The sequence below is a fragment of the Paramisgurnus dabryanus genome, chromosome 10 (genome assembly GCF_030506205.2).
Source record: "Paramisgurnus dabryanus chromosome 10, PD_genome_1.1, whole genome shotgun sequence".
Taxonomy (NCBI): Eukaryota; Metazoa; Chordata; class Actinopteri; order Cypriniformes; family Cobitidae; genus Paramisgurnus; species Paramisgurnus dabryanus.
Genome location: NC_133346.1, coordinates 20885459 through 20913421, shown reverse-complemented (window position 1 = coordinate 20913421; position 27963 = coordinate 20885459). Strand labels below are relative to the sequence as shown.

Below are 27963 nucleotides of genomic sequence, written 5' to 3'. Positions count from 1 at the left end.
TTCAGATAGTATCAAATTTAATCATGAAAAATATTTTATCTGTGTTTTTGCAATACATGAGGATAATTGTATAGGCAGGCAAGTCTGACAATGAAAATAACTTCAGCTCCTATGAGTGTAACATTTATGTGCGTATTAAAATCTGTACGTTGGGAAACCTTCATTTTCTCGATAATACAGTAACTATTTAATTTCATGGATTTAAACCAGTAAATCTCAAACGATCTAAATCTTAAAACCATCACCAAAAATGAGATAAAGCTTCATAGCTGCTTAAGGGTTGAATATACAAAACTTAAAATGCATGTATAAATTCTCAGGCAGCTGCTTATCTAAATAATGATTAATTTTATAGGACTTCAATTCTATAAAAAGTAAGGATTATGTGTACAAACTACATAAATATGCATGCATTGTTAGTTTATGATTTTTGCTGTTTATCTTAATATAAAACTTGGCAAGATGTCAGACGTTAATCGAGTTAACATCTGATATAAGATGGAAAACAATGCTGCTATCTTACAAAATTATCACTTCCTCCCAAAATCCCCCATAACAGAGGAAAAGCAAAAACTTAATCTTGTATATGGCTCAGCCCACACACAGCAAAAACATTTTTTTTAACATAAATATGCATAGCATGAAAAATTTCTCTTTTTACAACATAAACTTTGTATAGTGTTAAAATCATCTGTGTTATACTATTTACATAAAAGTAAAGTCAGCAGACATTTAAAAATATATAATTTGTCTTAATCCTACAAAAATCCTACCAAACCTTTTGCAAACTGGGAATTAAAAAAAAAAAATTTGCAAACTTGGTCACAAACTAAAGGTGAAAATCAATAATGCAGGTAGATTGGGAAACATTTTGTCATTAAGATAAATGTGAAAGTGTCCCACACTACCTGACTATAGTCCAGCTCACATATCCATAGCTAACTCCTGTATACTGTAAAAAAAAAAAATGATACCAATCAACATAATGTTACTTTAACTTAAATTTAGTTATATTATTTTAACTTGTTTTTATATGTTATGTCAACTTATCACAGGTCAAAACTAACATAAAACTTACATAACCAAGTTGTTTTAACTTCATGCTGAATATTTTTTACAGTGTAAAAGATCACATTGGACTCAAAAAGAAATACAAACAGGTCATGATAAAAACTCAAATCCATGGAATGTACACAACATTTATGAAGAAAGGAATGAAAAATTCATTGAATAGACATGTATGTGGATATTGTGCCATACATAGACTCACCATTATTAAATGACACTTTATAATATATATATAAAATGATATAGTTAATGTGGAAAAAAAATAAAAAATAATGAAAAATGGCCCTGTGTATTTGTTTTACTGTTTAGTGTCATTCATAAAATTGATTGTAAAGAGATCAGAGATGATGAACTTGTGAAGCAAAACACAACAGGATGGTCATGTGATGTATGGTCACTGATTTCTGTTCAAGCTCCCAAATCTGTGTACAGCAGCTCTATAGCTCCCCTTACTGGTCAAGAAAATGAACTGCAAGTATATTGAGGTAATATCACTACATAAAAATAAATGTGCTATAGTTGCAATATCTTCCTCATCTGAAAATAAGTGAAAAGTATTTTTTTTTCACTTTAAGATGTCAATATTTAACTCAACATGGAAAAGAAGGTTTCATTTTGGGGTGAACAGTTCAAGTGAAGTCTTTAGATAAGATGAGGAATCGTTCACCTTCTGAATCTGGTATAAACAGCATATAAATCATTTGGACTCTTGGTTCAGGTGTAAGTAAATGTTCCTGATTATCACACAGTGATATTTCCCTGGACCCATATGAATGATCTGCAACCAGCACAGCTTATACATGCTACTCATCCTTCATAAACATGCACACATGCAACATATCTACACTCATATCATGTAAACACCTAAAAATCCTCATCCTCGATACATCTTTCCCAGGTGTGATATATTTCTGAAGTCATTTTTTGGTCCAGTCACCTTATACGAGTGCAAAATCCCCTATGGTGCAAAACTAGGGAGGTAGGACGACCTTAACACGAGACCCTTTTTTTAACAGATCTTGCACAAGCACTGTCAATCATGGTTTCTGTTCTTCATCTCCTCTGACAGTTTATAGGTAGGTGTCGTGCTCTGTGCTGCTAAGACTCTGATTGGAGCCCAGAAGGAGCTCGTCTTTCTGCAGATAAGGTGAGAGGTTGTCGTTTTGTAACGGCTCCGAGTATGGATTGACGAGCGGCTCCTTTTTCTTTTCCTGTTTGCTCTTCTTCGTATTCTTCGTATCTTTTTCCACCTGGCCGTCTGTGGCCGGCGGCAGTTCGACGATGATTGTGGGGTTCTGTTTGAGGTCCTGGCGGCTGGGTGGCTCGGCGGACATGATGGCTTTGGCACCGTGCATTCTGGGAGGGGATTTACAGTGCAGCTCTCCATGGGTCTCCTTCCAGCGACGGAGCTGAAACAGGTGCTCCTTCTCTATGTCTCGCTCGGACAGAGTTAATTCAATGACCTGAAAGGGAAAGAAAAAGGGAGAGAGACTTTAACACTATACATTTACAGTTATATAAATCTATAATAAAATCAATTATATATGTAAGGGATAATGTATAGATAGCCGGTTGTTATCGCAGACATAAGCCCTGGAAGTGCGATCAGGAGGACCTGACGTAAAGCGGAGGGTCTTGAATCACACTGAAGGGGCAGTACATTATCCTGCTTAGTACACGGCTATGTACCTTTTAGTAAGATAAGGAACATTTAAAATATTTTATTAGATTTTTTTAACAAATGCAGACCTTTTGCCAGGAAAACCCATTTACTTTCAGTTTTAAGATAAGACAAGACGTTCAAATGTTTAATCATTTGTAAACATAATCTCATATGTTATTAAAGGCATATTTATATTTAATTTTTGTTTAATATTAAACTGTACCTGTCAAAATGATTAGCAGCATTCGGGTTACCGGATTAACTCTAGGGGAGCTGGAAAATGAGCATATTTTCAAAAAAAGTGGAAAGTCCCTTTAACATGACAAACCTGCAAATGTCGCGACTCTCCAATCAGAATCAAGCATTCCAACGAGACGTGTAATAAATAAATCTACAATAAGATAAATAATCTATGATTATTAAAGCTATACTAAAAAAACAGTTATGTACAGTGCTTGAATTCCATGTGTTTATCAGTGGCAAACAACGTCGTGAGCGTGCTCTTTGCTGTTGCTGCTGCATTTTGCTATGTGAGGAATTAAAACGTTGAGAAACACTCACAAAATTTCCCAACCCCAGTACAGTAATGTGCAGTTAACCTCCTCTGTGTAGAAAATGTATGGTTTAAAATGTGACTCTCTCAACGTTATATTAGTAGATTTCCAGATTCTTCTTGGACGCCAACGCCAAAGTTTGCCAGAGTTTACGGGGACGCAGAATCACACATTCTCACATATGAGGTAAAATTTGATGCAATAATGCGTTCCTCTAATAATTGTATCTAAACATATTTTTTTTATCATTATTGAACATTAAACTCAATCACGTGTAATTCTCGTTGTTTATATACTTTATGGGTTTAAAATTACATTAATTTCATAGGATATAGTTGTTGTGCAAAATGCATTAAACAAGTCATTAAACAAAACGTAAATAAACAAAACATGCCGTTTCAGATGTAAATATTATGCCAATATGTAATTCCGATTGAATAGTATATGATATGAAAACACTTTTATTTTGGAGGTTTTTGCAGAAAGCAAGGGTTTTCAGATTGTAAGAAATGTAAGTGTCATGGAAAATGCTGAAAGCTCTATAATACCTCGTTTGATGTCTGTGTATGCACAAATTTCTGTGAGCTGTGCCCCCTTAAAAAATTGGTGCATGATGCCCCTGAAAGTTACTGAAAAATAAAGCAGCCATCCCAGTTGCCTTTTTTAACCAGCAGGGGGAGACATACTGCTGTTATTCTCTGTGATTTCAATAGGGCTTATTATTATATGATTATTTTTATAATCCATTAATCGGGTTATTATTTTATCAATTAGAATTGGATGAAAATATTTTATCAATTAGATTTTTTACATTTTATAGATAAAATGGGGCACTACATGTAAAAGTGTACTTTTAAAAGTGCAAAGGCCACACACCACTGCAGTTTTACTAATAAAATCTTTTTGCTTTTGATATTTTAAGCATTTAATAAAACAAAGTTTGTGCAGCTTTTAAATAGTAAAACATATTTAAAATGTCAAAACACAAACAAACAAAACGAATCACGTCTTCAGAGATGTGCTGGTGAGGAAACTTTGCAAAAGATTAATAAACTCATTTTAATCTTCAACTTTAGACATTGATGAGAATTAAAGGTGCAGTGTGTAAATTTTAGCGGCATCTAGTGGTGAGGTCACGAATTGCAACCAATGGCTTAGTCGACTGCTCACCCCTCGCTTTTAGAGAAGCTACGGTAGCCGCCACCAGACAAACATGTCATCGTCGAACTTATTAAAAAAATGTGTCCGTTAAGGGCTTCTGTAGAAAAATGGCGGCACAAAATGGTGACTTCTATGTAAGGGGACCCTCAGTGTATGTAGATAAATAGGTCTCGTTCTAAGGTAATAAACACATACCGGTTCATTATAAAAGGTCTTTATACACCCCTGATAATATAGTTTTGTATATCATTTTGCATTTCCGTCAAGAGATCCTTCTAAAAATTACACACTGCACCTTTAACATTATTAATTATTAACAAAATAAATAGGCCATTTTGATATAAAAGTTACATGCGTTGTTACATTAATAAAACCTTACTTTAAAACAGATGTGTAGTATGTAGTGATGCACCGATGTATCGGCCGCCGATATTTATCGGCCGATTTTTGATGAATTTGAAACCATCGGCATATCGGCAATAGCACAAGAAAGGCCGATACCGATTGTTTATTAATTAACTGCATAAAGAAATCCATTATATGTAAAAAAAAAAATTGTTAATGTTGTTAATAAAATAAATGCTGAATAGCAAAAACCACCTTTGAAGGTTGTCATGCTGTCTTCTTCGTTTTAGCTTAATTTGTGCCTCTCTTATTATGTTGGTCAGTTGAACATTAATTAGATCCAATCCATGTTCAGTAAAAATAATTTGATGCAGAAATAAACTAGCTAATAGACCAACTGTGTAGTATTGTATACAAGTGTTTAATATCGGTATCGGCATCGGCCAGAAGTTGTCTGTTTAAATCGGTATCGGCTCAAAAAATCCTATCGGTGCATCCCTAGTAGTATGTGGTTCAAAATTATTTTTATGAAAACCCTACAACAATTAAACAAATACAAACTCACTTGTATTTAAGGTCCCGTTCTTCCTGTGTTTTTGAAGCTTTGACTGTGTTTACAGTGCGCAATCTAACATGTGTTCATGTTTCACGTGTAACAAACATTTTATCCTCATTTTTCACACAATTTACTTATCTCTATAACGCTGTTTTCACTGTCCTAAAAACGTGCTAATATCTACCTTGTTCTATGAAGTCCCTCCTTCAGAAATATGTAATGAGTTCTGATTGTGTAGCTTGTTTAGTGTGTTGTGATTCGACAGCAGCTCAGCTTAAGCGAGCCGTTTGAGCCAAAGCTGGCCACTGATGTATTTCTGTGGGCGGAATTTAGTCAAAAACTCCTGCTTTAATGTCATTCAATCGGGAAGAAGAGCGCTGTAGTCCTAACCGACCATTTGCTGTGGCTTTAAAAGGGGAATTCTGTTAAAGAAAATATATCGCCTGACAGTGAACTTTGAGTTTTATCATTGTGAAGGTATCATTTATGCTATTATAGCAACATTACACACTAACTAAAGTCTGAAAAATAGAATCAGAAAGAACGTGACCTTTAAAGAACGAAATTAAACCTTTATTAACCAGCGCTAGCTTGTGCTTTTTCTTCTGTCAATATCCTATCAGGATTGCCAGCTCCACGTAATAAAATCAGCCCAATGGCTATTCAAAATTAGTCTGCCTTGCTTTTAAACAAGCTGGTTGCGCGGTGCCATTGAGCACGCAGCTCGCCCTGTGTGAATAAACAGTTCCTGACTTTATTTATAAGCGCACAGTTTGCACTGTATAAATCAGACGCTGTCCGGCGGTGATGCACAACGTCGTTGAAAACGACCTTTATTATCGATTTTATCGATTATTTGTTGAAGCCCTAGATTTCATTCTTAACCTCAGCAGTGTGGATGTTTTGCTTTCTTTTGAAAATGACCTCCGAAACACAGTAAGCACTTTAAAAAAAGAGGAAGGTAAAGAGCGCAGTACCGTGCTTTTAATAATAGCTGAGACACTTGCTGTAGATGTAAATAGGTGTGTAATACCTCTCGCATTAGGAAACCCTCCTGCATGTATCGTGGCTCAATGTTTCTTAGCAGCTCCATGGTCTCGTACTGGCCCTGACACGCCTTGAGTTTCTCCTGAGATCCCAGCATGCATTTCAGCAGCACCAGACCCACACGGAAGATGATCTTCACACCTGGTTTACGCACAAAGACGTCAATGCAACTTCCTCATCTGTAGCTAAAAAAACTACTTCTAAAGTTACTATTACATAGAGTTTATTATCATTAATATGTAATCACATAACTACTTTCTAAAAACAAAATTGCTGAAGGAAACCCCTTTTATTTAAAATTCATTCATTTGTTCGCTCAGTAGGGTAGTTTCCAAGCGACTTACACAACCTTCTAACTTCCTGATTGGCTAACACAAAAGACGGGTTTATAAGTGACTTTATTTGCTGTTTACAGAACTGTATGTCTTTTACGGGTGTAATATTTTTATCAACAGTAACTTAACCAAAAATATTGAGGCGTTGCACTGTGCGAGTTTCGCAAATTATTTTTGGGCTCTACCAGTAAGTTTCAAGTATCAAAGTGCAAACTAAACTGTTGCTAATCTGCAGAGTTGCAGGCGAGGTGTTAACAACAGTCAAAGTGCATGTGGTATCTGGTCTCACCCTCGCAGAAGAACATATCCCACACCCGCAGGACAGAGGACCAGGGCAACGTTCTGGAGAAAGCACACATGAACCATTCTGTCATGTAGAGGATGGGGTCGATCTTATGCTTCTTCAGGTGCCTGTGCGCCACAGGAGATACACGCTTGAGAAGAGCAAACAGGATCTCGCCATCTAACTGAATGGCCTCCTGTGCAATGAGAGAGATGCACAAAAAATACTTATCGAAGTTGGAAACCACTTCATCATCCCTGTAGATTATGCAAAGCAAATAGGCTTGTTAGCTAAATTAAAAAAGTGCAGAAGTCATATTTTGGGACCAGAATATGTATAGCAACAGCCCGGCAACCATCCAAAACAGCATATCTGCCTTACCATGGGGTGTACCGGAGCGGATGTGCTATATTTCCTTTTCGTTATGTATTTTAAAGAAACCCGTAATATGTAAATCCTCTGTGGTGAATGAAGGTCGTTGATGATACGTCCTACAATATCTGATAACGCTGTGAATTCAAAGTTGCATTTACATATTAAACAAATTTTGGTGACAGAGACGATTCGGTGAGAGGAAGCACACCGGGTAAAGTTGAATGGGAAAATGAGAGCGAGATAAAGAGTGCATGATCCTTTTGTTGGTTCAATCTAATTCTCTCCGTATCTGATATTTCTGTCCCTACCATTCGCTTTCTCACTGCCCAGTATTTGCCTGTTTAATCCTGAATGTCAAACACAAAAGATCTTGCATAATGCTGGCCGTCAGAATCAATTAAAGGAGAGCTGAACTGTTCAAACACAATAGACAATAATTGCCCTTACGGACATCAACTATGGTTGAACAGGAAAGCCATGGTCACTATAATTAAACCATGGTTACCACAAAATATCTATAGTTGTGCTAGAAAAACATGGTTAGTGCAGTAAAAAACATTGTTACCACAAACAAACTGGTTTATTTCGTGCCCTAACCTAGCAACAGGTAGCCATGCCATATATGGTAATCATTATATCAGCCATCAGGTTTAGCAGCAACACTTTAATTAATGTTTAGAATTTTAACTAAAAAAATTATAAAGAATGCTGCAGTAAAATGTAACATATACAGTTAAAAACTGTAATAGATTTAAAACATTAACATAATGCTTTGTTAAATCTATGGTTTTGAAATTTTGTTAAATGTATGGTTTTTGAATGTAAAAGGTGTGAATTACCATATATTTTATGGTTAAAGTCTCTAGATTTTTTTAATGGGATAATCAAGGGTGGGGGGCAGTAGTAGAATAGTGGTTAGAGAGTCTGGCTTGTAACCCAAGAGATTTCTTTTCAAGTCTTACGGCCGGCAGATGGCAACTGTGATGCTCTTGAGCAAGGCACCTTAACCCTGAGATCCTCTGCTTTCAAACAAAAAACTTATCTTTTTATCACCTCTCAATATGGGTATGGTTTCTTCAAAAATACAAAATTTTGAGCAAAAAGCCGAGATAATTGCATTTTTGTCAAGGACTTTTGATAGAGATCAGATTCAGAACAATGATCAAAACATACATAGAGTCTTTACTGTTTGTTCTTAGTGGTTACTTCCAGGTTTTTAAGTTCAGTAAGAGCCCCACCTGGGTGGATAATAGTGGAAATACGGATTGCCGTAAAACTCGTCATTAGCGAACAGCACTTTGCAGTTCAGGCGGCCCGCCTAAGCTGGGAAACCCAGCGCCTTAAAGGAATAGTCCATTTTCTTAAAAGAAAAATCCAGATAATTTACTCACCAACATGTCATCCAAAATGTTGATGTCTTTCTATGTTCAGTCGAGAAGAAATTATGTTTTTTGAGGAAAACATTGCAGGATTTTTCTTATTTTAATGGAATTTAATAGAGCCCAACATTTAATACTTAACTCAACACTTAACAGTTTTTTGTGTTTCAGAGTTTCAAAGGACTATAAAGGATCCCAAACGAGGCGTAAAGGTCTTATCTAGCGAAACAATTGTCATTTTTGACAAGAAAAATAAAAAATATGCACTTTTAAACCACAACTTCTCGTGTATCGGTCGTGATGCGCCAGTGTGACCCCACGCAATACGTCATGACGTCAAGAGGTCACAGAGAACGAACGCGAAACTCCGCCCCAGTGTTTACAAGTGTGTTGAGAGAGGACCGTTCCTACGATGTTGTATGTCAACTGATACTAATTAATGTCTTTGTGTCAGTTTAATGTTTACAATAGTCCGCAAATGTGTGTTTTATATATGTAACATGTGACCTTTCTACGTCACTACGCATTTACGTTAGGTCACGCTGGACCGGACCTAGACGAAAAGTTGTGTTTTAAAAGAGCATATTTTTTATTTTATTTTTTTGTCAAAAATGACAATTGTTTCACTAGATAAGACCCTTATGCATCGTTTGGGATCATTTATAGTCCTTTGAAACTCCGTTGAAAAAAACTGTTAAGTGTTGAGTTAAGTATTAAATGTTGGGCTCTATTAAAGTCCATTAAAATTAGAAAAATCCTGCAATGTTTTCCTCAAAAAACATAATTTCTTCTCGACTGAACAAAGAAAGACATCAACATTTTGGATGACATGGTGGTGAGTAAATTATCTGGATTTTTCTTTTAAGAAAATGAAATATTCCTTTAACTAGGTTGTCAAAAAAAAAAAAAAATTTGCTGCACAAAAGGCCATCAAACGCATCTCGGAGAATAGAGCAGACGTGCTTCACACCGCGAGGGTGCACGAGCGCCACAGGGTCGAAATGGTCAGTCACTATCCGGAGGATAGCCAGTTGATAAAATGCATGTCCATGATAACCGATTTATTAACCCTTTAGTTACACTTCATCATGCAGCTATTTTCGTTAGAGGTATCTGTTAAAAAACATTTAGTTCATTAATAATCTTGTATGTGTTCGTTTTCTGTCACAGTTTCTTCAAAATTAAGTTTTATTTGAGTGTTTGTAATAAAAATATTTTCATTTTCATCATGACGCGTACGCCCCACCCCTTAGATTGCCACGTACCCCCAGCCCCGCCCACCCGCACCACCTTAACTAACACATTTTCTGAGGGAAACCCTGGCAGTGAAACATTTTTTCATAATTGACGAGATAACTCATCAATGGCAGGGAAAGAGTTAAAAAGTACTTTTACCGTGAAATATCATTAAAGGTGGGGTGCGCGATCTCTGAAAGCCAATGTTGACATTTGAAATCACGTAAACAAACACGCCCCTACCCCAATAGAATCTGGACCTTCTTTCAATAGACCTGCCCCACACATACGCAACCCAGACGACGACTTCGGTTAGTAGACACGCACCTTACTGCTGATTGGCTACTAGTGTGTTTTGGTACTCGGCCCGACTCCCTTTTCCAAAGCGTTTCTAAAAAATCGTGCACCCCGCCTTTAAAATGATGTTTTTTTGTTCAAAATAAAAAGCACCGTAAAATTTACGGTGAAAACAGTAAATGGACATTCCCAAAAGTCTCTGAGTGACACAGTGCCCTAACTAGAGGCAAAGGGATATTCCAGCGCTTGGCAATCTGTCTGTCCATACTGAATGCGAACAAGGGGCCGAGTGCGACAGAGTCAATCACAAAACACAGCCAATCAGAACAGTTTTGCTCTGTTTGCATTTGTTCTGTTTTTTGCTCTCTCAAACTGCAGCTGAGGAGCGCACAGTTGCACACAAATACAGAGACGTATCCCTCCACTTTTTATGGCTTTTCTTGTGCAACTTGAGGGATTTGTTATATATCTTTGCTTTAAAACATTTATAATCAATCTCTTCTCATTCATGTTTGATGATTAATATTTATAATGCGCAGAACTTTCATAAATGAGATCTCTGTATAGGCAGAGCTGTCAGCCACGACATCACAGAAATAGAAATCGTTTCTTAAAGGGACAGTGTGCAGTTTCTTAAGTATTTTATTAGTCAAAATCAATGTCTTTATTGATAAATATGTCCTCATTGGTGTCAAATAACATCTGCGATGATCTGACTTTTCTTTGTAAGCTTAGAATTTCTTCTCTTTATTTACATTGAACGGATCCAAGTCCAAGAAGGCTTCCATGTCGTTTCGCACTATTCGAAAAACAATAATAGCCTACCGCAACGCGTTTTCGCTCAGAACACGTGAACCAGCTGAAATGGCCAAGGAGATCAGTGGTTACATAACGCTACCGTAGCTGCAACATGCATTTGGAAAAGCGAGGCGTTAGAGAGCACTATTCGTTTGAATGCAAAATACAATTTCCCCACTAGATGGGGGAAAATCCTACTTATTGTCCCTTTAAATAAAAAGCTATTTAGGACAAAAACTCTAAGTAACATGAAAAAGATACCTTTCATTGTGTGTCGAGGCACGTCTAGTTAGGACACGTGTGACTCTTCACATTTTTTCTTATCCAATATGTGTTCGTAAACCATTGTCAACAGAGGTGTTGTGTTCAATGTTAGGCTACCATTTATAAACATAATGCTTTCTCCAGGTAACACTACAAAGGTTGCAGTAATGAAATGTTCTGCTGTATCAACTGTATGCCTTTTTAAGTCAAAATCTTGTCATGCCTCATAACGTTTGTACAGATGCTGCGGTTGATATGGGTTAACAAACAGGTTGGCAGAGTTAAACAGGCTGTGAAGCGTTTAAGAGAAGCAACCCTTGAACCCTAAGCACGCTGAAGCTGTAGAACATTAGCAAATTCCCTCAGCAAAAAAATGTTTGTGAGCATAATGATAAACATCCTGGACATACCACACAACAACATGAGAGACCTGCTGTCTTGTAACCAATCGATGAGTGTGTTTTGGCAGCATGATTGATGTTGATAATACACAGAGCAGCATTTAATGTAAGTGGACAGTGTGCAGTGTTCTCTTACCAGGCCGGCGCTGTAATATCCGGGCAGATACTTCTCACAGATCTGAACCAGACCCCAGAACGCATCCTAGCAAATCATAACCATAAAAAAAAAAAACATGAGGCCTGACACGTGAGCTTCTAATCCAGTCTCAGATCATTCAACTTTATTACATGGCTTTGTGGAATACTTGATTCCTATTGGCCAATTAATTTTACAGATTTTACAGCAGTTATTAAAAGTATTTTATGAGATTCGGAGCATTACAATAATCACCTTCCTAAACACTGACTTCAATTTTTGACCTTAATCAGTCAATATTAAAGAGATCAAAGTGATATTTCAGTAAATATTACAGATATCAAGGTGGGTTTTCACAGACCTAAGTGTCGTCTACAAAATCATGTTTACATGTAGGTAGTATTGATAAAATCTATAGCTTGAATAACGCAGTTGCCTTGGATAAAAGCGTCTGTAAACAGTGAGTGATCACAGATTAGCTAGCAGATAAATGAACAGGCTAGCAGAGCCATGAGGATGAAGTACTGACCTCAGCAGGCATGTGCATGAGCAGTACAGCGGCTATAGGGGCTTGGGCTTGACAGTAACCCTCTTCCGGTCTGTACAGCGTGTACGCCTTCAGCACCCGAAACAGATCCTGCTGCCTACACACGCAATACAACACAGGGTTAAAATGAAGAGGCCTGTCGGGTGAGATGTAGAAGACCAGACTTACCCGTGTCCTCCTCGAGCTACGAACATCTCATGAAATGGAAACTGTCTGTGGAGGTCTTTCTCGATCACATCCAGCCATTTAGGATCTCCAGGTTGACTGTCTAACTCCTGGAACACAAGCAAAATAAATCATTTAAATGCTTTTAAATTTGCATATCGAAAAATTTCACAAGTATACATCATATTTCTTCAGAAACATGCAGACCTACATTTTTGGCGAAACAAGGCCTTCTAAAAGGCATCCAAATCATGTTGTCTACCTCTAAGCACATTTATGATGGTAGAGCTCGTAGCGCTCCCAAACCCTGGAAATGTCCTCCTCACCTGAAATTTCACCTGATTCTGCTCTTTCTTAACTTTCCCACCGGAGAGATAAAGCCATGCGCGACCTCTGAGCGATGGAGGGATGCCTTTCTGACACCGCAACTTTACCTTCAGGGGATGGAGAGAGGAAAATTCATAGTAAATAGCAATATTTAATACATGGTAGTGGATGACAACAATGATTTTTACTCAACTTTAAAAATTGACCAAATTGTGCATTAGCCATGTAGAAGGTGCAATCTTCTCATCTCTATCATGAAGCCAACATGGAAGTGACTTAACCCTTATGTGTTGTTGGGGCCATTTTTGGCCATTTTTGCAATTTTTTTGTCTTAATTTGGCCACAACTTTTTCTTTGTTTCAGCAAATGGAATGATTTTTGGTGACAAATCTTATATTTACACATGTTTTAAGAAAATGCTTTGAAATTTTTCAAAAACGTAACAATATACCGTGGGCAAATTTACTACCCTTACGTGTTGTTAGTGGCCAAAAAGGCCACTAAATTAAACTGCTGTAAAAATTTATCGGATGAATTTTTTTTTTCACATTTTTTTTGCATAAATCTGTTAATCAACCTCAGAACTGATCAAAACTACCAAATGTTTGCAAAAATTCCATGATTTTAACTCTTTCATTGCCAAGTTTATAAGTAGTGTCACTGATTTGGGGAAAAAAAACACACAAAATGACTGATTTTCAATATAAAAAGTGAATGTGGACTCGATTTTCCTTTTCCTTTTTTACAGCCTTGAGCATGTCAAAGATTGGTAAAAACATTGGCTTTGATGCATTTTTAGTTTTTGTGCAGCATCAGATAAAAAAAATTTTGATAAAATTTTTTTATCTGATGCTGCACAAAAACTAAAAATGCATCAAAGCCAATGTTTTTATCAATCTTTGGCATGCCCAAGACTGTGAAAAGGGTGAAAAAAATCCAGTCCACAATCCTTTTTTATATTGAAAATCAGTGATTTTGTGGTTTTTTTCCCCTCAAATCAGTGGCATCACTTATGAGCTTGGCAATTAAAGAGTTAAAATCATGAAATTTTTGGAAACATTTGGTAGTTTTGATCAGTACTGAGGTTGATTAACAGATTTATGCAAAAAAATTTGAAAAAAATATTAATCTGATTTTTACAGCCGTTAATTTAGTGGCCATTTTGGCCGCTAACAACACGAAAGGGTAGTGAATTGGAACAAGGCACAAGGGTTAAACTAGAATTCATCAACTCCGCTAAATACTGGCTCCAAAAGTGAGTCAATCCCATAGGACCCCCCCCCATGTTAAAATGCACCACTTTAAAGCAGTAAAAAATATATTTACAGCTTGGTCCAAAAAGTATTTTTGGTCTATAAATCAAATTTTGCCCTTCACGACAACTGTGAGGACACTTTGTCCATATTTTTTTACAGTCTTTGACAAAAACCTTACATGAGCATCATAGAACTGGACCATCAGTGTCACATTTTTCAAAACATCATGAGGAGGTTTCCCGGACAGGGTTTATGCTAGTCCCAGACTAAAATGGATGTTTAAGATGTCTTTATTGACGAGTCTTACACATGCAGTGCAATTGTTTTGTCTGAATATGCGCACCCTGTAATGTTTTTTGTAAAGGTATGGTTGTAAAAACCAGTTACATCCTATTATAACTAAGGTTTAGTCCTAAATTAATCTAAACCCTGTCTGGAAAACTGTCCCCATGTGTTCCTGTCACTAAGTGGTAGAGTATTGTGTTAGCAGCGCAAAAAGGTTTTGGGTTCAATCCCAGGGACTATATATAATGATAAAAAACTATTCACTCTGGCAAATGCATATATGTAAATGTAACATTTTAGTGCTCTAATGTATGAAAATTACATGTCATGTCAAAAGTTCATTGAGTAAATAAATGTTCTCCGATGTGATGGAAGTGGGTTGCATAACCAGCATCTTTATCTGATCAATCAGTTTGTAACTTTAGAAACCTGCAGCTGTGTTGAGATACGAAGCCAAATTCCAAGGATAATATAATTTGGCCATGACTGCGTTTTATGAACATTAAGCAATTTTCAGAAGAATTTGAACTATACAAAAGTGCAAGGAGTCTGAGGCTTGGGTTAAAGACAAACCTTTTTGTGTTTTTTGGCCATCCACTTGTCCCAACTGTTCAGCATATCCAGCCACTTAGCTTCTCTCTGTCGAAGCACCTCTGGAGGAATCTCATCACTGCATTGAGAGGACAAAAAAAAAGATTAGAGCATTTATCTGATAACATGCATTGCAAACACAGCCACAGGTGCTAATGCAATATGTATTCATATGCTAAATTACACTGAATACTGACTTTTGCCTGTAGAAGCCATTTTGTTTTTGACATTTTTTAGTTTGAATCTTAATAAAGAGAGTGAAAAACATGCTGGGCATCAAAAGTCTATACAACTGCGTCATGAAGTGAATCATAAGGAAAATTAGAAGCAGAACCAGAATTGTGACGTTACATGGTTTTAAAGTTCACGTTCTTTCTGATCCCATTTTTAAACCCAGTAAGTGTGTAATCATGCTATAATAGCATAAATAATACCTGTAAAATTATAAAGCTCAAAGTTCACTGCCAGATGATATATTTTCAGAATTCCCTTTTCAATGCCTACAGCGAACGGCCAGTATGGACTACAGTATTTTCTGTTTTAATGATGTCAGTAGAACAGTTTTTTGACTAGCATCCGCCCACAGGAATACGTCAGTTGCTAGCTAAGCTAACAGCAAGCTAAGCTGCTATGGAATCACAACACATTAAAAAAACTACACAATCAGAACTCATTACATATTTCTGAAGGAGGGACTTCACACAACAAGGAAGACATCAGCACGTTTTAAGGACAGTGAAAACAGCGATATACAGATAAGAAAATTGTGTGAAAAATACCGCGTTTTTTTACACGTGAAACATAAACACATGTTATATTGTGCACTGTAAACACAATCAAAGCTGCAAAAACACAGAAAGAACGGGACCTGTAACTACAGTAGTGATTCGCTAATCATTAACATTAAGACTAAAAATGTGCATTTTGTGATATTTTGTGATGGATGTTTATAAGAACATTCTTACTGCATGAATTCAAAAAAACACTGGACAGTCCGAGCAGACGTAGGGAGGATTTATGGGTCAGGAGTGAACAGAGATCTGGTTCCAGTCTTACTCATATCACCAAGGAGGACTTAATTTTTGAAATAACACACATAGTTTGTTTTCAGTCTGTGTGTGTGAGCCCTGAACATCTGTTAAAGGGGTTTTATTACATCCATCTAACTAACACACCCTTTATAAAATATGTAGGAATTTAAATTATCTACATAATAAAGTTATTAATCAGACTTAAAATTGGCTTTGTTTAGCATTTTTCAAAAAATGTTACAGGATTTGCCTGGATCGACAGGGATCCTTTTTGAAAAGTAATGCCGCGGTCACAATAGACATTTCGTACCTGTAAAAATGTCTATGTTGTATTTCAATTTTTAAGTCTAATCAACTTGAATTTCCATGTCATTTTACCTGACTTTTTTTTCAAACGTTGCTGTTACTTAAAAAATAAATTTGAATTAGCAGAGTTAGTTGAGTTATTTAACTTTATTTTTATAATTCATTACAACTCATCACTAGTCAAGAAAGTTGAAATGAATCGCAATTTCAAATTGCTTTTCACTTAAAAAATTCAAAACCTGCGAATTTGTATCAAGTTAAGACGTGTGACCAATAGGAGATCGACATGCTGCGTTCGTGACCTTATAAAATCCAAGATGGAGGAATCATTAATAGTAACGTTGTTGTTAACAGTCTGCTTTGTAAGATTATAAAAATCCAAAAGAAGCTGCCTGGGTAAACTAACCCTGCATATTGGAATAGGTAGTATATGTTAACATTTAAACAATTTGTTTATTAGTTTGTAAAGACAATGGTTTGCTGCGTGATGTCATATCCAGTTTCCCAAAAGTCTACGTGGTACTTTTGCATGCTGAAAGTCTAGTGTGACTACGGCATAAGGCTATGGTTATTCATTTGTGTCTAACTACATGCTTAAACTACTTTCTGAATATTTTGCTTTTGTTCTTAATTACTATCAATAATTCATATTTAACCATTCAAAGTTTCATATTGAACTATAAATTGTTTGTTTGTGGACTACCCAGCACAGACTGACTTATTGCCAGATTAAAGGTGAGTGTGGTGTTTTAGAAGTATGGAACAGAAACTACAGAAACAGGCAGTTGTCTGTTTACTTTTCCATCGTACACTGGCAAGTTAGTTGTGTTAGGCAAAACAACGAAAAGAGTGAGCTGAATAGAGGGTGAACTCCCTTATGAAGTACAAGAGGAGTTGCTTTTATAAAGAGGGCAGGGTAAGCAACCTTTCACCCTAAATATAAGAAGAACCATAAAAGAACCCTGTAGAAACGTCTCTTTTCACCAAAGCTGATAGCTTATTGTGGGTAGAGAAACGAAATAGGAAGTATACACAGTGCACAAAAACGTTTGCTGTCTTCTTTGCCCGCTCTCTTCCTGGCGCTTGCTTCAACATAAAGCCCAAACAACAAGCCAATTAAACTTAAAGGGATAGTTCACCCAAAAATAAAACTTCTGTCATCATTTACTCACTCTCATGTTGTTACAAACCTGTATACATTTCTTTGTTCTGATTAACACAAAGCACAATATTTTGAGAAATGTTTGTAACAAAACCGTTCATGGACCCCATTTACTTCCATTGATTCTTATTCCTACTAAGGAAGTGAATGGGGTCCACGACCGAAGTACGTTAGTGATCTTCCATAGTAAATTCCATAGTAACACTCTAAGAAAGGATGTGTTACTTTTTAACACATTGTTTTGTGTTATACTATTTAACATATCGTGTGTTATTTTAACACATGTGTCATTTCAAGTTGATACAGAGGTTAAATAAAAAAGGGGCAACACAAGATGTGTTAAAACAACACAAAGTGTGTTGTTCCGAAAATAACACAGAGATGTGTTCAGTTAAGGACAACACATTAGATGCATAGCCTAGTTTATTGGACTCGTTCGTGTACACAGACGTTCCACGCATGGGCATTGCAACAAAATGCAATGCATCTCCTGGGCTACATACTACATTCTCTTGTACATGCATGCATGACCTATGCATACAAAGTATGAGCGGTTACAAAAATCTGGCGGTGGGCGTACAGTGTGCACGTACTATTCTGATGACAAAATTTGCATCAGATGCAATGTACGCGTACACTCGCGTATGCCTACAAATATAACTTAACTTGTAGCTTAACTCCCTCAGGAACCTCTCAGAACCTGAGAGCATCAATAGCAACAAAGACCATTGAAATATGCATTGGTGCCCTGCAAATCTCCCCAGAGGCTTGGCTCTCGTGTTCATCTCCATAGCAGTAGTAAACAATTGGATGACAACAAAAGCATAACAGTGAAATCTCAGTCAATGAGTGGCTTCGGTCTCTCTCTCCATGGAGAAGCACAACTGTCATTTACCCTGCAGTCACATTGTCTTTGTAACATGACCAAAGACGTCTTTCTCTAATAGACTTTAATGACATTAACTATGAATGATACTTCTGTGCCATAATGAGGCACAGTGCTACTTCCAGATTTCTCAAAGACCTCCTTTATCTAAAAACAGACTGAAACGAGAGCGAAAGTCTAGCTACCATTACGAAAGAAATCACATCCAAAGTACTGCTTAAAGCTTACATTTTTTCCAAGAGGCAAAGCACTCCATTTCGTAGGACCCAGTCTCATGTTGTTGCATATAAAAAGCATGAAGTGTGAAAATCGTGCAATACATAAATAAAACAACAAAAAAAGATGCGCCGTTTAAGTAAATGGGAAGGACTGGCGTATCATATGCACGCCAAATTGGGCGTGCATATGATACGCCAGTCCTTCCCATTTACTTAAAAGCCGCATCTTTTTTTGTCGTTTATTTATTGGTTTCTAAATTTTTTTTGCTTATTTTACCATTTTTGCTTGGGTTTAGAGTTTTTTGTTATATAAAAATGTCATCCTTACCCAAACCCCAATTCTAACCCCAACTCCAAGCGACCATGGCTTACAATAGACAAAAACATGGAGAAACCTGTATATTAAATAACGTCCTTAAGCAAATCTGAAATCTATCCCTAAACCCAAGCAAAAATGGTTTAAAAAAACAGAAAATTTTGAGAAACCAATAAATAAAACGACAAAAAAAAGATGCGCTGTTTAAGTGAATAGGAATATTTTATATATATATATATATATATAAATTTATATATATTTTTACACTTCATGCTATTTATACGCATCTACATGAGACTGGGTAGTTTCTTACACCCTCCCCAATCTGTGTATTTTTTGGGGGGCATGAAATTATAAACAAATAAGCAAAAACAAATAACAAATTAAAACTGCAAGCAGTGATGGAAGGGCCCTCGCACACATGACACCACCACGCCGTGGCATAAGAATTAAAGGGAACAGTAGTAAATAGGGATTTAAGCATGTAAACATAGGTGAACTATTTAAAAGTGTAGTATAATGTGCCACATTTCATGTTGCTAATTACAAATTACAGTGAGGTAGCATCGTGTAAGATAGCATGAGAGAGGGAGAGAAAGAGAGAGAGACAGAGAGAGAGAGTGAGCGAGTGTGTGTGTGTGTGAGTATGAGTGACTACATGTAAATGTTGGCACATAGATGTGTTCAGTCCAGGACTCTTATTGATCATGTAAAATTTAGGGCAGATCTGACTTTGAATAATCAGTGTAAAACATGTTACTTCTTGTTGCCAGCAGGTGGCGCTATGGCCATAAGTGACTATTGGCATGTAGATGTGTTCAGTCCTGGACTCTTGTCAATTATGTAAAGTTTGGGACAGATCAGACATTGCATAATCATTGTAAACATGTCACTTCCTGTTGCCAGCTGGTGGCGCTATAACTATAAGTGACTATTGGCGTGTAGATGTGTTCGGTCCAGGACTCTTATCAATCATGTGGAGTTTGTGACTGATCAGACATTGCATAATTAGTGTAAACATTAGGCCTGGGGCGGTAACCGAATTACCGCCATACCGCGGTCACGTGACCCATGCCGCGGGTCTGAGCTCCTTACCGTCATAACCGCAAAAAAAAAAAAATACACTTGAAACATTGGCTTGCACTTGTGTGTATATGTGGGGAAGTTATACACGCAGCTTGTTAACAACCGCAGCTTGTTAACTAAACTATAACCTGATATGATTTTTAATATTAATTTGTCATTCAGCCGCAACAGATCAACAACAGAATCAGGTTTCATACATTATTAAATTGTCACGCAACATAGAGCACGCGATCAGTCCGAGGATTGATATCCAAAGAGGTTAGATTGTCTCTTTTTCATCTAGCCTACCACAGTGGCTATTTCTAAAGCAGGACACATTTAAAAAGTTTTGCTTTTGCGTCTTCTTTCTCCGTTTGTGGAAAAAAAACAGATGTTTATGGTATGACAGTCGCGGACTGCCCGGGCGCGCGCGAGACAGACGCGTATGCGGACTGCCCGGGCGCGCGCGAGACAGACGCGTATGCGGACTGCCCGGGCGCGCGCGAGACAGACGCGGACTGCCCGGGCGCGCGCGAGACAGACGCGGACTGCCCGGGCGCGCGCGAGACAGAGACGGACCGCGTCATCTTGCGCACACACACGCGTCTCCGTGCAGCTTCAAAGCTATACTCAGGCACGGACACATATGCAGTACAAATGATTTCTCATACAAATGGTTACTTTACCAGACCGTCAGGGCAGCAATAATTTGTGTCATTTACATGCCATTCATAAATTAAGGATAGAAAAGTGGCGAAATCTGTAGGCACGTTTAGACACGTGCAATGCGTTAAAAAATTTTTTTAAACTGATAATATTAATTGTTCATGTTGTTGAATGTTGAAATTGAAGAAATGTGGAAGGAAATAATATTCACTTTACATGTTCCTTAAGTAATTTGCACATGTTTTGTATTGAAGATAAATAAATCATGCATGTTATTTAACTGGTTGTCTTGCCAATAAACCGCAAAACCGCGGGAATTTGTTGATTACCGACCGCGGTAAGAAAAAACCCGAACCGCCCCAGCCCTAGTAAACATGTCACTTCCTGTTGCCAGCTGGTGGCGCTATGACCATAAGTGACTATTGAGATGAAGATGTGTTCAGTTCAGGACTCTTATCACTCATGTGAAGTTTGGAACAAATCCGACATTGCATAATCATTGTAAACATGTCACTTCCTGTTGCCAGCTGGTGGCGCTATAACTATAAGTGACTATTGACATGAAGATGTGTTCAGTTCAGGACTCTTAGCAATCATGTGAAGTTTGGGACAAATCCGACATTGCATTATCATTGTAAACATGTTACTTCCTGTTACCAGCTGGTGGCGCTATGACCATAACTGACTGTTGACATGTAGATGTGTTCAGTCCAGGACTCTTATTAATCATGTGAAGTTAGGGAAAGATCGGACATTGCATAATCAGTGTAAACATGTCACTTCCTGTTGCCAGCTGGTGGCACTATGACCATAAGTGACTATTGACATGTAGATGTGTTCAGGTCAGGACTCTTATCAATCATGTGAAGTTTGGGACAGATCAGACATTGCATAATCCTTGTAAACATGTCACTTCCTGTTGCCAGCTGGTGGCGCTATAACCATAAGTGACTATTGACATGTAGATGTGTTCAGTCCAGGGCTCTTATTAATCATGTGAAGTTTGGGACAGATCAGACATTGCATAATCAGTGTAAACATGTCACTTCCTGTTGCCAGCTGGTGGCGCTATAGCCATAAGTGACTTTTGACATGTAGATGTGTTAAGTCCAGGACTCTTATTAATCATGTGAAGTTTGGGACAGATCAGACATTGCATAATCATTGTAAACATGTCACTTCCTGTTGCCAGCTGGTGGCGCTATAACTATAAGTGACTATTGGCGTGTAGATGTGTTCAGTCCAGGACTCTTATCAATCATGTGAAGTTTGGGACAGATCAGACATTGCATAATCAGTGTAAACATGTCACTTCCTGTTGCCAGCTGGTGGCGCTATAACCATAAGTGACTATTGACATGTAGATGTGTTCAGTCCAGGACTCTTATCAATCATGTGAAGTTTGGGACAGATCAGACATTGCATAATCCTTGTAAACATGTCACTTCCTGTTGCCAGCTGGTGGCGCTATAACCATAAGTGACTATTGACATGTAGATGTGTTCAGTCCAGGACTCTTATCAATCATGTGAAGTTTGGGACAGATCAGACATTGCATAATCCTTGTAAACATGTCACTTCCTGTTGCCAGCTGGTGGCGCTATAACCATAAGTGACTATTAACATGTAGATGTGTTCAGTCCAGGACTCTTATCAATCATGTGAAGTTTGGGACAGATCAGACATTGCATAATCCTTGTAAACATGTCACTTCCTGTTGCCAGCTGGTGGCGCTATAACCATGAGTGACTATTGACATGTAGATGTGTTCAGTCCAGGACTCTTATCAATCATGTGAAGTTTGGGACAGATCAGACATTGCATAATCCTTGTAAACATGTCACTTCCTGTTGCCAGCTGGTGGCGCTATAACCATAAGTGACTATTGACATGTAGATGTGTTCAGTCCAGGACTCTTATTAATCATGTGAAGTTTGGGACAGATCAGACATTGCATAATCCTTGTAAACATGTCACTTCCTGTTGCCAGCTGGTGGCGCTATAACCATAAGTGACTATTGACATGTAGATGTGTTCAGTCCAGGACTCTTATTAATCATGTGAAGTTTGGGACAGATCAGACATTGCATAATCATTGTAAACATGTCACTTCCTGTTGCCAGCTGGTGGCGCTATAACCATAAGTGACTATTGACATGTAGATGTGTTCAGTCCAGGACTCTTATTAATCATGTGAAGTTTGGGACAGATCAGACATTGCATAATCAGTGTAAACATGTCACTTCCTGTTGCCAGCTGGTGGCGCTATAACCATAAGTGACTATTGACATGCAGATGTGTTAAGTCCAGGACTCTTATTAATCATGTGAAGTTTGGGACAGATCAGACATTGCATAATCATTGTAAACATGTCACTTCCTGTTGCCAGCTGGTGGCGCTATAACCATAAGTGACTATTAACATGTAGATGTGTTAAGGTCAGGACTCTTAGCAATCATGTGAAGTTTGGGACAGATCGGACACTGTATGCCTGAGTTCCAGCAACCTGTTTCATTGCGAAACATCAAACTTTGGCTGGCCGAAACAGACACAAATTTTAATATAGAATTAAATCCTTCGCAATTTAGCCTCACAAAGGCCTTAAGATGAGACTCGCCAAATATGATGATGATCCGACGAAAACTGTAGGAGGAGTTAGTTAAAGTATGACTGCTGGAAATGAGAAAAACTGAGACAAAATCTGAGAAATAATTCAAAATAGCTGACTTCCTGTTTGGTTTAGGGCGTTGCTCCAAGAGACTTTTTTGTAGGGCTTGTAATAATACATGAGCATACCGAAATTCGTACATGTAAGTTAAACACAGTCCAAGGGCTGCTTCATTCAATATTTGAAAGTGGCGCTAAAACATGTTCCTTCAGGTTGCCAGCTGGTGGCGCTATGGCTATAAATGAAAATTGTTATGTAGATGTGTTCAGGTCAGGACTCTTAGCAATCATGTGAAATTTGGGACAGATCGGACATTGTATGCATGAGTTCCAGCAACTTCCTGTTTCATTGGAAAACATCAAACTTTGTCGGGCCAGAACCGACACAAATTTTTACGTAGAGTCAAATCCTTCGCAATTTAGCATCACAAAGGCCTTAAGATGACACTCACCAAATATGAAGATGATCCGACGAAAACTGTAGGAGGAGTTAGTTAAAGTATGACGCCTGGAAATGACAAAAACTGCGCCCAAATCACAAAAATAACTCTGAATAGCTGACTTCCTGTTTGGTTTACGGCTTCGCTCCAAGAGACTTTTTTGTAGGTCATGTCATGCTACAGAAGCGTACCGAATTTCGTAATTGTACGTCAAACACAGTCCGAGGGCTGCTTCGTTGAAAATTTGTAGGTGGCGCTATAGAGCCATTTTCCCACGCCTAATTCTAAAGCCTACACCACATGTAAATTTTCATCACTCTTGACATCTGTGCAAAATTTCATGAGTTTTCGAGTATGTTTAGGCCCTCTAAAGTCCCGCTGAAGTCGGAGAAGAAAAAGAAAAAAAATAATAACTCCTTGAAGAACAATAGGGTCCTCACACCCCGGTGTGCTCGGGCCCTAAAAAGCAGAGGATGTGTAAAAGGAAAATTCCAGAAATCCAAATGTAGAGCATCAGCAAAACGCTAGCAATGCCAAAGTCATGGGTTTGATTCACAAGAAACATACAATAACTATTAAACCATATACTTTAATTGAACTGTAAGTAACTTTGGATAAAAGCATTTGCCAAATACATAAATGTAAAATATAAATGGTCTGTTTATATACAGCACTGACAGTGGAGAATAAAACAAACCAGACTCTCCAGACAACAATCATCTTAGCTTTAACTTTATCAGCAATATAAAATGGTCCAAACATTTGCGTTTTTGCATTACTGCCTCAGGAAGAACAGAATTAATCACTGAGCAGTTTATATCAAAAGTGCCAAAATACATTTATGAGCAACTCCATGTGCTAAAGGGAGTTATGGTAAGAGGTAAAACGTCAGAAAGAAGAAAGATCTAAAAGAAACCTTCCGTTATAAAGGGAATAAGGGAAATTCTCTATAAACTTTAGAGGACAGATATGACTTTCTGTGATTCATTTGATCAGTGCTTTAAACATCTTCAACAGAACTTCATTGTCCTCTGCCATCAGAGACACTCATACAAGTCAATGCGAAACAGACAAGTGTTTGTAATAGCTGCAGGCACTGTACTACTGGATCATCCAAAGGAAAAACCAAATGTGGCTTGGACATTGGTTTGTTTAGTAAATACAGTTTAAAGTGCCTATGCTGCCTATCTTACAGCATTTGTACAAACTGCACCTAAGCAGACACTTTAGAGCTCACAACATTATATAACATCCGTTCAGTCTTTGATAGCTGGGGAATGTAAGCTGACCAAGCACTTTTCAAAGCTGTCCGGCTTACATGAACTCAGCAGGAACAGCTTGAGTCACTGGGGACTTTTAAAGTCACGTGTTATAGACCTGTCAGCTCTTCTGCACTCACATGGAGCAGGGAAAGACTTTTACATTTATGCATTTGGCAGACACTTTTATCCAAAGCGACTTACATTGCATTAAAAGGTATACATTTTATCAGTACGTGTGTTCCCTGAGATCATCGAACCCACAACCTTTTGCGCTTTTAGCAATGCTCTACCACTGAGAAACATTTGACCCAAAAAGACAATTCAAAGTTCCAAAGGGAGGATAAGAACGGAAATGCAAAAATACTTCACCTACTTCAAAATCAGTAACACTTCAAGGAATGTTTTACCCAAAAATTCTCTCATAATTTACTAACTGAAGATTTATATGACTCAGCTGAACAGACACATTTTTTTATAATTATTAAAGGGCACATATTATGCAAAATTCACGTTTACAAGGTGTTTGGACATAAACGTGTGTTGGCAGTGTGTGAACCACCCTACAATGAAAAAATCCACCCTCTCCGTTTTTTTTAAATCCCCATTAAACCAAAGCAGTCTCATTAGACATGATGTTTAAATTTTCCTGTTAATGTGATGATGATGATGTCACACAAACCAAGATCCGCCACTGCCACTGACTAAGTTTTTCTAAATGTATTTGTTAGCACATTGTAGCGCTAATGCTGCTAAAGAAACTTATCTCAGACTGTATTTACAGGAATCAGATCTAACCTATGACTGTTTTTTTTTGGTCCAGGGTCACATGATAACTAAGATATCACCTATGACATGATAACTTCACACCTAATTGGTTTTCACACATATAAACCACTGAAATTTGAGGTATTCAACATATAATACCAACCATACATACCAACATACAATACAAACACCATTTGAATTTAGTGCTTTTTTGTTTCAATTTCGCAAAATAAGCTCAATATACTGTATCCTCACACACACACACACACACACACCTTGTTTTACTCTTAAAGAGATTTATTAACAAGTTTTGGGTTACTTTAATGATGGTGTTTATGATTATGGTTTAATCATGGTGCTTCAAGATTGTGGGACACATACATACACATACCTTTAAAGTGATTGATACAGTTATGTATTTTTTATACAAATGTACAAGGTATACAATATTCTTAATTAGAATGTGTTCCCTTGGGTTTAAACCCATTACAATTGCATTGCTGGCACCATTCTATACCAATTTAGCTACAGGAACACTGTGGTGTTTGTGTGTGTGTGTGTGTGTGTGTGTGTGTGTGTGTGTGTGTGTGTGTGTGTGTGTGTGTGTGTGTGTGTGTGTGTGTGTGTGTGTGTGTGTGTGTGTGTGTGTGTGTGTGTGTGTGTGTGTGTGTGTGTAGACAGACAGACAGACAGACAGACAGACAGACAGACAGACAGACAGACAGACAGACAGACAGACAGACAGATAGAGACATATATATAGATACATATATAGATATTGTGTGTTCGCCTGAAGAAAGAATGTTATCACATCACAATTTTAATTTCTGGGTAAGTTGTTACTTTAATGGCAGATTTTATGACATAGGATCTAAATGTAAATTAACAATTATATACTGTATTAAAAGCAGTAATGATATTAAACAATACATACAGTTTACTTATTTATTTACAGCAAAACAGTGTTTTTACGTGTGTTGTCTACATAGCTGCTTCACAAATATCACACTTTTGCATGACATTAAACAGTTCTGTATGGCATAAAATATTTATAGTTTAAGAGTTTAAATACAACAAAAGTAACATTTGAAACCCCAAAATGCAAACCCAAGCGTGTTAAAACTTACTTTTCTCCTGCGTTTTGCTGAGCACCTCCTATAAATCCATATTTGTCAGCCTGGATCTCAGTGTTGGTGAAGCCGTTAAGCTCAGTTTCCGAGCCCAGGGATGAGCTCTCCTGCTCGGCGAGATTTTCTACAGTGCCCTGCAAACTACTATTGACTTTCCATTGGACTCCATTGCCTGACTGAAGCGTAGCCATCCTGAATACGATGTCTAAGCCCAGTATTTTAGCTTGCTCGTGGCTCAAGCAAGAATAAGGACACAGATAACTATCAACAGACTGAGATTTGAGCCACAGCCTCCAGTGACACTACTAACGATACGCCATATCTGATGATCGACACATTAAACTAACCTAAAACTGACGTTTATCTGACATTGACAAGTCATCATTATCAGCCACTAGTTACATTTATAAAGCATAACTTCGCGGAAGCCACATAAAAAAACATGTTATCATGAGTGAATGTATAACCTAGCCAGGTAATAATGTCTGAGGTAAAATTTTAGGTTTAGTGCACGTTTTTTAGATTTTTTGTGGCTGAAACGAAACGTACCATGATTTAATTTAGGTTAACGTCGTTTTAGCCTAATTCTGTCAAACAGACCACAATGTTAGGAGTTATAAGCTAACAGGCTAAACCGAAATCAAAACCACAGTAAAATAATTCAAACTCTCTGTATAAACAAATAAAATTCAGACTCACTGCGTTTTAATGCCGCTAGAATATTTTGTCTAACACGACTATTTTCGTCGTTATAATGCAATAACCGCTTATCAGGGTTTGTGTGCTGTGTGATGAACTGACGTGCTCGCGGTAGGTAACAACATCGCTTTAAGGGGGCGTGGCCGATTATGCGCAGTAAAGGCAGTATCATTAGGTGCGTTCGACTTCATGCAGCGCAGACCAATCAGCATATGACATCAAAGTACCGCGAGAGCGATTGAAACCTGACCGCCCTCGCGGTATTTGATATCATGCGCGCA

The 27963-nt window shown here is 37.6% G+C and overlaps 1 protein-coding gene across 1 annotated transcript; it reads right to left on the bottom strand.

The window, feature by feature from the left end:
* On the bottom strand, positions 1-27963 carry tbc1d10ab (TBC1 domain family, member 10Ab). Its single transcript, XM_065290386.2, has 9 exons — positions 26981-27963; positions 15052-15148; positions 12937-13044; positions 12614-12720; positions 12428-12542; positions 11899-11964; positions 7019-7208; positions 6381-6535; positions 1-2531 (listed from the first exon to the last, which is right to left on the bottom strand). The coding sequence occupies exons 1-9, from the start codon at positions 27172-27174 to the stop codon at positions 2139-2141; spliced, it is 1425 nt and encodes a 474-aa protein (XP_065146458.1). The 5' UTR covers positions 27175-27963; the 3' UTR covers positions 1-2138.

Excerpts from the sequence above, each read along its gene's own strand:
- tbc1d10ab (XM_065290386.2), bottom strand. The coding sequence starts at position 27,174 with ATGGCTACGCTTCAGTCAGGCAATGGAGTCCAATGGAAAGTCAATAGT. Across the intron at positions 7,209-11,898 it reads GATATTACAGCGCCGGCCTG|GAGGCCATTCAGTTAGATGG; the intron begins GTAAGAGAACAC and ends CTCATTGCACAG. Across the intron at positions 2,532-6,380 it reads AGGGTTTCCTAATGCGAGAG|GTCATTGAATTAACTCTGTC; the intron begins GTATTACACACC and ends TTTCCCTTTCAG.